A 14481-nucleotide genomic window follows, 5' to 3' on the forward strand; every position below is an offset into this window, starting at 1 on the left:
TGAAAAGTATGAATGCTCAAGTCAAGTGTGATTGTTATAAGGAGACCATCATAATATCTTTGAGGTTTGTTAAAAAAATATGGGTAATAATAAATGCCTTTTAATCATTTTCCTAATTTTAAGTTGTTCATTTGTCCTTTTCCCACCAAACTAAGGGTGTTCCTCAAATCCCAAAACAGTCCTTTTTCAACCTGTTAGAAAAACACTGGCAATGGTAGAGAATCTCAGTTTCCAGCTTAATTTTGTCCTTTTAACAAAAGCGTTTTTTTGTCATTGCCAGAGTGTTCTCCAAGTCATTTTAAGTGTAAGTCTGGAAGATGTGTTCTAGCTTCAAGGAGGTGTGATGGACAATCGGACTGTGATGATGACAGTGATGAAGAAAAATGTAGTAAGTACAGATGATATGAATAAGTAACATTTATAAATGAGTGCTGCCTCCTAGATGATGAAGAAAGAGGATCTTTCTTGCAGTACACAAGCACATAGATGCAAATGCATAAAATTGTTTCTTTACCATTTAGGCAGCTGTGATCATTCTGGTACAAACATATGTATACAGCGGGAGAGTACATTGTGTAATTAGCTCAGAGTTTCAGTTTTGGTGGCAATGATTTAACCCTTTGAGTACTGCTGTGGAAGTACACCATAGACAGAGCTGAAGTGTGACAAACAAGTATTTTATATAGTGCCTTTCCACCGTAAACAGTAAACTAGTATAGAGCAACAGTGTGATCATTTACAGTTCATGTGCCTTTTTTATAAAGTTTGAGAACAGACAGGTTATGAGACTTGCTACTTGTCATAAACTAAGTCAAGGATTTGGGAATGAACCATCAACTTTATGGTTTATAGTCCAATGTCTCAACAGCTAGGCTACATTGTAGGAGTACCTGTGAGTCATTTTATATTAATATTTACCTAGTATTGTAATTAAAAACATTGATTTACTTCAAATTTAAATTAATATAGGCACAACCAAATTACATTTGGTTAGTTACATTAATTGCACATTTTTTTACCTAAGTTAAATATTACAGATTTTACAGATATTATAGTTTTTCATCCCCTATAATATTAGCCCTTCTGATAACTGAGCTTTTTTTTTTTAAGAAGATGCTTTGTTTGACATTGCCAGAGCAGAAATTGACCTAGACTAATAATATTATACAATAACAGCTAGTGCTTTCTGAATTCAAAATGATATACTGGATTTGTCCTCTGTTGTGTGATGTTGGCATGCAGAACTGCATCCCAGATCTCATTTGCATTATGTCTAAAATAACTTCAGCAGTGTAGAGAGATATACTATAAAACAGGACTTAATTATATTCTCAAAGGCACTGTGACTTTTTAAAGACTAGTATGAATTTCATGCACTGTAAAATGTGTTTAGTAAATTTCTTTCTGATACCAAATGAATCAATTAGCTATTATCTGTTATTTTTTAATATTAACCACCATAACTGACTAGCTTAAGTGAAATTAGTATTTCTAATGAAATGGTCCGGGACCCCACAGGACTTCTATTCAAGGGCCTGATATCCTTTACTCTAAGATAGTTATTTTATTCCCTTCCCATAGTCATAAAGTAAAGGAATGAGATGTGAAGAACAAATAAGGTCATAAATGTTATCTAGTCAACGTGGTGTTCTCTTTATGTATGGCAGCCAGACTATCTGAACATCAATTATTCCATCTCTACTCGGTTTAATTTCCCTTATAAACTGACTACCTGTCCTCCCTGTCTGTTAGCTTTTGCCTTTCATCAAGCATGACATCAATGTTCAGTGTTGCTTAGTATGATTTATGAGGCCTGATGAAGCAGGGCAATCAGTCTGTCATATGACTAGTGATCAGAGGGGTTTCCATATGGTTACCAGTCTCCCATGCACGTCCAAAACCTTACTCTACCTGTATTAGTCAGTACTAGTTTTAAGATATATTCCATTCTTTACAAAACAAAATATGCTCATCTCTGCTTGACTCTCAGAAAGAGTTCAAACCGCTTTGTGTAAGCCATTTTGTAATGGATGAAGATAGACTAATACTTCCAACTTTTCTTTAGTACAGTGGGGCAAATCTGTCTCTGTACTAAATAGGTGTTTTAGTTTAGTGGAACTTGACAAGCCCCATTTGGAACATTTTTTTTCAGCCCTTCTTTTCCATAAGACAGACACCCAGGAAAAGCTGTCAGCATTCTGCTGTGTTTGATCAAAAAGTTTCTCAAAAGTAGGTTAGAGGTTTGAAGAAATCAAAAAAGGGGAAACAACTTTGAGATGAAGTACATCTTGGCACAGAGTACTATGTATGATACAAGGGGTTTGACAACAAAGCAAAACATAATGTTTAAGGTTATATAGCAAAAACAATGAGCATTTGTTTAATTTTTGGTAAAGATAAAGATAATGCTGGAGAATTGCTTCCACAAGTACTACTACCTGGCACATTTCCCTTAGAACTATAAAACAAACAAAAGAATAAAACCAAACGATAAGTATTGCTTCAGTGTAGTATGTATATCACATACTTATACATACATATCACATATTTACCCACATATTCACTATACTCTAAACCACAGTGCTGTATCCACTTCAGGAGCCTGAAAAAAATAAATTCGACCGATTTAATGCTGACATTAAGAACTTCTCCATTGCTCCCCACCTTTCTTCTGTCAGTGAATTAGTCAGTTATTACAACAATGGGCTCCAGAACATCCTTGAGACCCATGCCCCAGTTAAATCACGAGTGATCTCTTTTGTAAAATCTGCCCCGTGGTTTACAAGTGAGCTTCGACAGATGAAAGTAGCTAGGAGAGCCCTTGAGCAGCGTTTTGTTGCAACCAGTTCAACAGTCCACAAATTAGCCTGTCGAGAACACCAAAAAAACTACTCTAGAGCACTGTCCACCGCCAGATCTCAATATTATTCAAATTTAATTAATAACAGTCCTGGAAACTCCAAACAACTTTTTTCCTTGATAATCATTTACTCAATCCTCATACCTACACCTGTAATAATTTCACAGAGGAGCAGTGTAATAATTTTACTGAATATTTCACCTCTAAGGTCCATCCGCTCCTCATTGTAAGTTTCCAGCCCTCCATCACTGGATGTTTCCATATCAAAGCCAATGGGCTGCCTCTCCCAGTTCCTCTGTACCACATTTAAAGAAGTTGAGGGCATCATCCAGAGGATGAGGCCTTCAATGTGTTCATTGGACCCTTTTCTTACTCCTCTGGTAAAAGCTCATGTATCGGATTTAACACTAGAATTACCAGAGTCTACGAAAAAACTCGTAGATCCGGCCCACCTTAAAACCGTTCTCGCCTCTCTTTTGTCTTCTAAATGTGCCAATTAAGAGGAGCAGCGAGCAGCCGGCTATTTCATCCCCCACCGTCGCAGAACGTTCACTAAGTTTTCCCAGCTCATGCCTTGTTTGATTATCTGGGAGTGACTGAACTGCTGGAGTTTTAGAATGGAAATAATAGATCGCTATTTGGAATACATGCATTTCATGCGTGTTCCGTTTCTACAGTAATCTGTGTAAACACATTGCTAAAACAGAAACTTTTTTCATATTTTAGTAATAAATGTTACAAAATGTAGGCATAAACTATAGAATCAGTGAAGCCTGAAGTCCAAACATCAAATAAAGACTTTCACAAAACGTTCAAGGATGATACAATAGCTTCCGTGGCTTAACGCTACGGTTTGCTGACTTGGAGCACAGTTTCCCTGTAGAGACCGGAGTTCGATTCCCAGCTTTAGAGAAAGTGGGTTTTTTTCCCTCAAACGGACATTAAATTTATAAATTGGTATGTACTGTAAATCGTTAAGTTTAAAATGTCAATCGCGGTTATTTCTGTTGATTAATTCATGCTTTTTTACTTAGAGTCAGAACAGGAGCCTTTTCAGCTTATTCAGCTTCTGATCTGACTCAAACAGCGCCAGTATAACTTCACAGCCGATCTGACGCTGTTCGTTTTCAAATAATATTGCATTACTTCGACGATGTTTTCTGATTGGTACTATATAAAATGATTTCTTCAAAACATCACATATATTTGTCTCTTTCTTTTTTTAAAATATGCGTTGTAGCATGCAGCAACTGGCCACCTGCATGTTCTTGCACACACTGAATAAGACCGCGCTATATGCAATCATCAGATTCAAATGTTAACAGTTATATAGCACGGAATGGAAATCAGCTGTTCTTAGCATTGCACCACGCAAGCTGTCATATCAACCGCCTACTGTAACTTGCTTTCTTTTTTCTCTTCGGTTATAGTCTTGAATAAAAGTGCACTTGTTTTGTTATACTTTTACAACAACATATGTTCCTGTGTTTGAGCGACATGGGCATGCTCAAAAAATACACGTATAATGCCACGAAAAGTGCATGCAGACACTTCAGTTCGCAAGCATTGGTACGACAATGCAGTCACAAGTACACTGCTGAGATATAGTGCATCTTTATGTGAAAACAGCAGTGTCAGATGGGGAGTGTCTGATGATTGCATATAGTGCTGAAGTTATTGCTCTTTACTATGCTTTCCTCTGCATGTCCTGGAGTACAAAAGAAACAGCATACAGCAACACGTGGGGACTGGCAATATTGGGGGGAAAAAAAACACGCGGTCGTATGTATCGTGATACACTGAAGAGCTATAGCGTGTCTTTATGTAAAAACAGCAGCGTCAGATGGGGGGTTGGTAGGGAAGGATCCTGAATGCGACTGAGACAATGAAAAGTGAATTAAAAAAAAAATAAACAAAGCTAACCTTTACAAATATCATAAATTACACCGGCTGTTACAGACTGAAATCAAATGTATCTTTTTTTTCTAAAATAGTGAAAATAAGAACACTTCTCAAAAGGGAGTTGTGCAGGATCGAACTCATTACCTTCTGATTCCCAGTCAGCAACTGATACTGTTGAGCCATGGAAACAGTGATAGCTAATGAGTGTCAATGTCACACACTAAGGCGGCTTTTTTTGGCGGTGGCTTTTTTTTGTACCTTTTGTGAAAGTGTTTCTTTGATATTTGGACTTCAGGCTTCATACATTATATAGTTTATGCCTACATTTTGTCATTTGCTTCTAGAATATAAAAATGTTTCTGTTTTAACGGTATGTGTACACAGATTACTGTAGAAATGCAACACATATGAAATGCGTGTGTTCCAAATAACAATCTATAATTTCCACAATAAAACTCCACTTCACTCCCAGATAATCAAACAAGGCATGATCTGGGAAAAGTTCATTTATGTTCTAAGTCGTTGGGGGGATGGAATAGCCGGCTGCTGGTAGCTTGTCTTTATCAGTACATTTAGATGACAAAAGACGCTGGTGGAGAGGTGAGAACGGTTTTAAGAAGCGATTTAAGGTGGGCCGGATCTACGAGTTTTTTCGTAGGCTCTGGTAATTCTAGTGTTAAGCCCTCTTATTGCTGATATCATTAATCACTCTCTCCAGAGCGGCTTAGTCACATTGGCCTTGAAAACCGCAAAAATTTGACCTCATTTAAAAAAATCCTCTTTGGATCCTGAAGTGATAGCAAACTATCGTCCAATTTCCAACCTTCCATTTTTGTCTAAGGTTTTGGAAAAGGTTGTTTTGGTTCAGCTTCAGGATCACTTCAAAAAATTCAATCTGTTTGAAAAATTTCAATCTGGTTTCCGATCTTCTCACATTACAGAGACAGCGCTGGTCAGAGTCACCAATGACCTCTTGATGGCCGCCGACTAGGGCTCTCCATCACTCCTTATCCTTCTGCATTTGATACAGTAGATCATAATATTCTCCTCCATCATCTCCACTATATAATTGGACTTTCTGGCACTGCTCTGGAGTGGTTTGAGTCCTATCTCACAGAGAGGGCTGAGTATGTGGCCCTGGGGGATGCTAAATCTCGTACTCTCACTGTCACCTGTGGGGTCCCACAAGAATCAGTCCTTGGGACAACCCTTTTCAACCTCCATATGCTACTCCTGCGTCACATCATCGGCAGGCATGGAGTTTCATTCCATTGCTATGCCGATGATACGCAGCTCTATGTGAGACTGGATTCAACCTCCCTTACACGTCCATTAACTCTTTCCTCTTGCTTGGACGTGATTGAGGCTTGGATGTCCAAGAACTTCCTTAAGCTGAACAGCACCAAAACTGAAGCTCTTTTAATTGGTAGCCCCCATCAACTTCGTTCCTCCGTAAATTGTATTTCCTTTTCTGACCATACCATTGCCCTCTACCCTTCAGTTACAAATTTGGGTGTCAAGTTAGACTCCCATCTGTCATTTGATACACATGTCCATCACCTTTGTAAAATTGCATTCCTTCATCTCTGAAATATAGCCAAACTCTGTCCTTGCCTCTCCCTCTGTGATGCTGAAAAGTTGGTTCATGCCTTTGTCTCCTCCGGGCTGGACTATTGTAATGCACTTCTCATCGGGATACCCAACAAGAGCCTTCAAAAGCTACAACAAATTCAAAATAGTGCTGCAAGGATCCTGATGAGGGTGCAGAAATATGAACACATTTCACTTCATTGGCTCCCTATTCACCTCCGTATTGAATACAAACTTTGTCTGCTTACTCACCAGTGTATCCATGGAAATGCTCCAGTAGATCTTAAGGAACTCCTTATATTACAATCCACTACAAGAAACCTCCATTTTGCAAATACCTACCGCCTTCACCCCCTATGACCAAACTTCGTACAATGGGTGATCGAGCCTTTGCAGCCGCTGCTCCACGGCTCTGGAATGCCATACCAGAGAGCCTGAGGACACAGCAGATTGTGGGCTGTTTTAAAAAGCAGCTAAAGACTTTTCTATTTAGGAAAGCTTATTAACAAGAATGCTACTAATTATTGTTGTTGTATATCTGTTTTTAACTTGCTTTGCCTTTGTTTAAACTTTTTATGTAGCACTTTGAGATTTTCTACAAATGTAAAGTGCCCTATAAATAAAATGTATTATTATTATTATCAGTTATTTTTCTGTTGATTCTACACTGCACTTCATGAATGCTTCATGCTGTAGCATTCACCCAATAGCTGTTTGTGATTTTCCAGATACCATTACATTTCTATTAAAAAGCCTTTACAACACATTATATTGGTTAAATTTAGTTGATCATCTTTCAGTTCAGTCTGCTAAAAAACTGAAGTTTGGGGAAATTCATCTTTCAGCAGGATAATGATTCTAAGCATTTGTGATTGCAAAATATAAAAAAGGTGAATGAAATCAGAGAAATGGTCAATGGTCTGAATACTTAAGCAAGGCACTATGTGTATACATACCTATAAGCAATATTTCCAAAATTTAAAGTAAATACAAAATTGAACCATACATTTGTCATTAAAGTAAAAAATACTTTTTTCGTACAAAGCAGAGGTGAAATGATAGACAGAGGTTCCTATTTACTGAAGCACTAATTCTCTCCAGTGAAATTAAAACTTAAAGGCCTACATCAGAATTAGACCCTACCTTACATTGATGCCCTGCTCTTTTTGTTACTAGGTTGTCAGGAGCAAGGACTCTGGGAATGTCCATCAAACAATGTCTGCATCAAACATACAATGATATGTGATGGATTTCCTGATTGTCCTGACCTTGCAGATGAAAAGAACTGCTGTAAGTGATTGTCTCTCCTTTAGCCTGCACAGGAACAGTGAAAGAATCTCACACGTGAAGTGTTTGGTAACACTTTTCTCAAATAAAACAGACATGTTTAAAGCTCTGTAAATTCCACGAAAAAGAGAAATAACTGAGGCATGATAAATAATGACCACTTCTGCTTGCTATAATATATCTTTCTTTTGCGGAAATTCTTTTACTGGAGATCTAATGAGAAAAAGCAGAAAAAAGAAAAAAAAAAAAAAAAAAGCCTTAAAGGTCACATTCTCCCTTAATTAAATATTAAAAGAAAATACACTGTGGGAATGTCAGCTCACATGATATTTACAACTGTGTGCTTTATTTCATTTGCTTCATTTAGATTAGATTATTAAAAAATTGTTTTTAATATTTAGAATATTTTGAAATGCTTTATAATATTTATGTATTAGTAAAATCAGTAGTATGTCAAACATTCTTATTGAAAGGCCAGTCATAGACATATTTTGTAGTGCCACTATACTCTATCACCATCTACTGGACTTACTAGCAAAATACAGAGTTTATGTACTTAAACACTGCCTGCCTAATAAGTTAAATAATGTGATTATATAAGCTATTATTTTAGAATTTATTGTATTTCATTGTAGCTTCCTGTAAATACAATGAACATGTATGCAACAATCATGAATGTGTCAATCGCAGTTTGTGGTGTGATGGAAAAATAGACTGCTCTGATAGCTCCGATGAATGGGATTGTGGTAAGTTCTATTTTTACTGCCTAGTATCTTTGTATCTAAAAGACATAAGCATGTACAGAATTTCTTTATTATGGCTGAACACTTTTTGGTGGTATAGTCTGCCTGGGCATCCAAAGGTTTCCTTTTTTGAGAATCAGACAGTAAAGGAATTTAATTTATACAGCAACAAAAAGAAATTTGGTCCCTTTATATGGACTTCATGATTTCATTGCTGTAAGAATTTTCATGATTGATGATCAATAAGATGACCACCCAGGTGGATGCCATAATAATGTAGGATTTTAAAAAGAAATTTTCTAACTTGGTTAATTATCAATTTACTTTCAGCAATAACAGTAATTAATCCAATAATTTGGCAAGTCTCCTACTTTATTTACCTTACCTTTCTCTATCGTACGAGGGCTCTCCAGCCTTTAGACTTATATCAAGGTAACTGAGACCCACTCGATTAAGTAAACAGAATAATAAAATTTATTAATAAACACAAGGATTATAGAAATGTGATAACTGCATATATATTTTGACTTATAAGACTGGGTGCAGACAGACCAGACAAATAATCATATAACATATAGGCTGACTGTTTACTGGTATTTAGAGCTCTGCTATATCTTGGCATAGATAAATAGTTTAACGATACCAAGTCTTGATGATGATGTCCGATGTTGTGTGACGTTGATGCTTTGTTGTTGCACCAGGTTCAAGTAGAAGATTCTTCATGCGTTGGAGTACTATCTTTCTCTTTGCCACATGTCAGTGCTGTGCTGCTGCTTCCTCAGCTTGCTTTCTGCTCTTAAGCCCTTTGCTGTGTTATCTGCATCTTAGTTAAAGCATTACTCTTTCTGGCACTAGAGTGTAGATACTGAAGTTCCCTTCTTGAAGTGATGGCTGCTTCATAACCTTCAGAGTGGCTCACTGTTTAGTTTGGCAAAGTGGATCTCAGCTCTCAGGTTCACAAAGAGAAGAGCTTGTTAGGTTCAGCTCTCCAAGAGAGCGGATCATAACGTTTAGGGTCATTTAGCATATTTTCCATTCCCAGAGGGTGCCCAGTGAGAATCCCCAGGGAGTTCAGTGAGTGTCCAGTGAATATCCCAGAGAAATTCTTCAAGATGGTGCAGAGTTTTAAAGGCAGTTGAACCTTCGCCTGATTTAATTAAAGACACTTCCAGTTACAAAATCAGTGTCTTTTAATAGGTGAGTTCTTCTGTTCATTTCAGTTGTCATAGGTCTTTGACCTTGCTTGAGTCCATTTCGCAGCTTCTGACTTAATAGGTCTACAAAGGGGCCCCCGGAGAGATGTCAGTGCCACTCTGATTTACACCTTTGTTATCAGATGAAGTCCGGACAGATCCTGGTACAAGTTAGAGTTCAGTCACTTATTTGGGAATGCAAATGCAAATGCAGCTGGACCCCTACATCTCAGTTAAGTCTGCTTTCTTAACAGGCCTGGTGTGCCACGAAAGCCTAGCAGAATGGGCAATGCCAACTTTGTCCTACATTTTTCTCTGCAGATTCACAATATTACTTTCAAACACTCAGTTTTCAGTCCCAAATAGAGTGGAGGAGAAAAAAATGATTGAAAAGGGCACTTAGTACCCCTTTCAGTCTTGGTTATTATTTTCACCACTTGCGCCCATACATGCTGACCTTTAGTAGATTATATAAAAGGCAACATTGTATCATACATTGAACATATATAAAATTGCACTGTTCATGCATTAATGTAAGAATTACTTTCTATTGTTAACTTTTTAATTATTATTTTTAAAAATCTGAAATAATATGTCTTTGTTCAACTTATTCAGATTATGCCTGTTTTACAACTATTGAATCATAAACATAATTTTTTCATTCATTACATATTCCTTGGCGGCACGGTGGTGCAGTGGGTAGCGCTGCAGCCTCGCAGTTGGGAGATCTGGGGACCTGGGTTCGCTTCCCGGGTCCTCCCTGCGTGGAGTTTGCATGTTCTCCCCGTGTCTGCGTGGGTTTCCTCCGGGCGCTCCGGTTTCCTCCCACAGTCCAAAGACATGCAGGTTAGGTGGATTGGCGATTCTAAATTGGCCCTAGTGTGTGCTTGGTGTGTGGGTGTGTTTGTGTGTGTCCTGCGGTGCGTTGGCACCCTGCCCAGGATTGCTTCCTGCCTTGTGCCCTGTGTTGGCTGGGATTGGCTCCAGCAGACCCCGTGACCCTGTGTTCGGATTCAGCGGGTTGGAAAATGGATGGATGGATGGATGGACATATTCCTTTGTTTTTACATTCACATCTCAAAGAATGCAAAATGGGTTACTGGCACTTCATCTGATCCAGTGTGAATTAGTTTGTGCAAGAGTGTGTCTGAGGTTGGTTACCAGCTTGTGCCTGATGCTGTTGAGGCAGACATCTACTCCCTGAAATGTATAAAGTAAACTCTAATGAGAGATCCTTTTAATATACATACCTGGTAATCTATATTATGTAATACTTGTATTTATCAGATACAAGTTACCCTCTATCTTCTTGAACCCCCCAACTCCTACTGTAGTGTGCTTCCCACATGACAAAAACATGCAGATTACACGGAATGGTGACTCTACATTAACCCAAAGTGAATGGGGGTACCTTGTTTCTTTTTCGAGTATGTCCTGTGACAGGCTGGCCCTGTTTCCAATGTTGGCTGATGTATTGTACTCTAGGATAGACACTGGCACTCTGTGTCTCTGACCTGGATAGCGGGTTAAAAATTAATGGAACAATGGTAGTTTCTGCAGTTTGTATGTGGTTACTTAATGTTGCCGCTGCTTTGTAGGTTCAAATACAATACGTGGTTACTATCTTTTTGGTACTGTGTATGTTTTTTCTATATCTGCATATTTTTTTTTTTCTTATGATAATTCAGTTTTCTTCCCACATCTTCAAAGACCTTCATGTTAGGTTTTAATTCAAAATACTCCCCATATACGATAAGTGTCAGAGTAATCATGTGTATCAGTAGACCTTGCAGTCTTCCAGAGCCCATGCTGCTTTCAGGCATATTATTATTGCTTATTAATTATAATGTCTTAAGTGTGCTAATTATATATTAAAGCTGTTTTTTGCCTCTTTTACTCCAGCAAAGCATGTGCAGTAAAGCATGTGCTGGTGAGTGTTCCCCACCAGTATTTTAGTTTTCTTGTAATTCTTTCTGACCAATAGAGGTGGAATTAAAAGAGAAAGAAGTAAAAGAGAAAGAAAAATTGCCGCATGTACAACTTGTTTTGTTATATTGTCCCCCAGGTATTCTGTCTTCGTACAACATCCATCCATGTTTTCTATACTTCCCTTATTTTTCTATAACCAAGTCCTGGAACCTGTGCCAAGAGAAGCACCAACCCTGACTACTATCCATCAGTTATACCCAAAATGTATGCATGTACTGTATGTCTGTGGACTGTGAAAGAAATCAAAATTCCTCAAGGAAACCAACACAACCGGGGCAGAACATGCAAACTCACAAAGAAATACCATCAAGCAAAACAAAGCGCTGCTGACTCTTTGAACATTATGCTTTATTAATTGTAATGAGAAATTTGATGTTATATTTACCAACAATGTATCAACTGAATTTTCTAACCCTAATCCTAACTTTTTTTTAATTATACATCTTTTAGTATTTTTGTTCTGTCCTCATCTAGAACCATAAAAAGAAAAAGTAAAATGATATTGTCAAACATTGAAAACATTTTTGTTTTGCATGCCAGACGGTTTCAAATAATTTGTGTAATGTAAGTAACTGTGCTGTTTCATGAGTTTTTCCTTAAAACCTAACATTTTATTTCTGCAGTGACCCTGTCAAAAACAACTCCTTCCCTGCTGACAGTTCATAAGTTTGCCACAGAATTTCATGTATGTGCTGACGAGTGGCAGGATGACCTGAGTGCACTAGCATGTCAGCAGATGGGTTTACGGTAAGGTCAGTAGGTTTTTGGGAGTTGCTGAAGAAACAAGTGCATAAGTACAGGCTCTAAGAGCAGATCCCACTGATCCCTTAGCTTATTCCCACTTAAATAAGTGATAAATGGAAATAGAGACATATTTATACTTTATTTCTTCAGTGACAGAAGGCAGCAATGTCAGTTAGATGTTTATGAGTTAACTACTAAAAGATAACCACAGGGCCTGTATCTAAAACCTAACAGAAAACGAATTGACTTTGATACGCAGTTAGTCGCACCCTTTGCGCTTCCTTTCCCCCTTTTCATGATACAGTAGTTGTTAGACTTAAATTAATATCTACATAATTCCCTACAGTATTTGTTCATCTACATATTTAACAAATTGTTTTTGTCACTGCTCAGGACTTTATAGTGTATCCTTGCAGAAGCCAAGAATGGGTGTTACACTGGGAGTCAGAAATGCACGTAATTACCTGTACTGAGTAGATTTGCGTTTAATTAATGTAAATAAACTAAAAAAAAAAATGTATGTATTTGAACACTTACGTACAACTAGCACATAAAATGGTCCTGTCCAGATCTAAAGAGTGAGACTTTTGCTTGCACTGAGACAGCAGTATTTGGCTTTATATCAATCTGCTGTCCTTTATTCATTCAATTTTGTCCATTCTCATGAAAACTGAAACTTTAATCTTTCTAGTATTTGTTGTATATATTTGGTCATGAACAATCTTTAACAATTACTAATGGCGGATGCTTAAGAAATCTTTGTTAAATATATGATTTTCTGATTGAAGCCTGCTGATTGTCATGAGCATGTGCTTTTGTGTTTTAATTCCTCATAAATAAGGGATCTGTTGAGCCTCTTATTAGATTCTTCACTTTGGAAGTCACTTTAAATAATTATAAAAAATCCATTAGTAATCAGGAACATGAGAGTATTGACAGCAGTGATTAGTCTTACTGTTAGATAAAGATGCAACATGTTACCTGTCTACAAAAATAATAATTGAGTATAGTATACGTTGTTATATGAGTGACATGTTTTGTTGGTACTTGTCTAGATTAAGATGGTAGTCATTTTAAAATCTAGCATTATAAAAATCACACAGATTTTTACTTCTTTAATTTGTATTTTATTTTCCTGGGACTTACCTCTAGCTGTTAGCTTATTTTTGACTTCCAAGATCACCACAACAACATATTTATAAATGTTAATACAAAACGAATGCACTAAACATTGACTATACATTATTATAATTAAGAAGTTTAATTCATCTGCTCAAAACGTGAAGATAAAATGGCGATAATGCAGTTTGCCTGATACACGAGCAAAGAATGATTTACAGAAAAGACAACTATGAAGGCTGTTTGTACCTTGTCAGTATAAGAGCAGAGGCCATGTGAATGGACAAACAAGGGCTTATGCTGTGCAGACATTGCACTTGTAGTGTGATGTGAATTTGTGACTAGTGTAGTTATTGGACTACTGACAAAGTTTTAAGTATTTTCAGGGCACAATTTACTGTAAGTAGGTGAAAGTGTGTTTTGCAATAGTACAATAAGTCATTGAAGTTGTTATCTGCCGCTTGTCCACTCTTGCAATATGCAATAGAACAACAAACATTTTCTGAAACTTTGCTTAGAAGGAGCCATTTTGCTAGGGAGGCAGAAGGGCACATTATAAAATCCCTGGATGGCCTCTTACTGTGTTTTATCTTTAGATATTGTGCTGCATGAATTGACATCCCAGGTAAAAACAAACCATTTGAAAACAGCAGAACTAACCCTACCAGTTCTAAACTCTTCCTCTTTTGATCATCGCTCCATTTTTTTCACGCTCATCACTGCCAAGAATTATGGGAAGAGTTAGCATAAATACATTTAGAAAACACACTGGTGTATTGCTGATTTTATTTAATGTTCAGAAGAAATAATTGAAAATCATATGAAGGTGCTGAACATCACAATATTGGCTTATGTGTATTGATATCTATTAAACGTCAAATTAAATCAGAAATTCAATATATAGCCCACCCTTAGTTTTAATGTGCAAATTTATTTTCTTTGGCTGCATTTTTGCATTTGCCCCAATTTATCTGTGACACTGATTTAGCCTAATGAACGCTTAAAAAATCAAATCATACAGTCACTTACAAAATCATCATTTCAAAATGTGCAT

The 14481-nt window shown here is 37.1% G+C and overlaps 1 protein-coding gene across 2 annotated transcripts in view; it reads left to right on the forward strand.

The window, feature by feature from the left end:
- The window catches only part of corin (corin, serine peptidase), a 215654-nt gene that overhangs the window by 179944 nt on the left and 21229 nt on the right, over positions 1-14481 (forward strand). For both annotated transcript variants that reach the window (XM_051928354.1, XM_051928355.1), the window contains exons 13-16: positions 281-388; positions 7529-7642; positions 8275-8385; positions 12188-12311. In XM_051928354.1, the coding sequence (XP_051784314.1) occupies positions 281-388; positions 7529-7642; positions 8275-8385; positions 12188-12311 (457 nt within the window). The remainder of the gene's footprint in view (positions 1-280; positions 389-7528; positions 7643-8274; positions 8386-12187; positions 12312-14481) is intronic.

This window comes from Erpetoichthys calabaricus, chromosome 5 (assembly GCF_900747795.2).
Source record: "Erpetoichthys calabaricus chromosome 5, fErpCal1.3, whole genome shotgun sequence".
NCBI classification, from domain to species: Eukaryota; Metazoa; Chordata; class Cladistia; order Polypteriformes; family Polypteridae; genus Erpetoichthys; species Erpetoichthys calabaricus.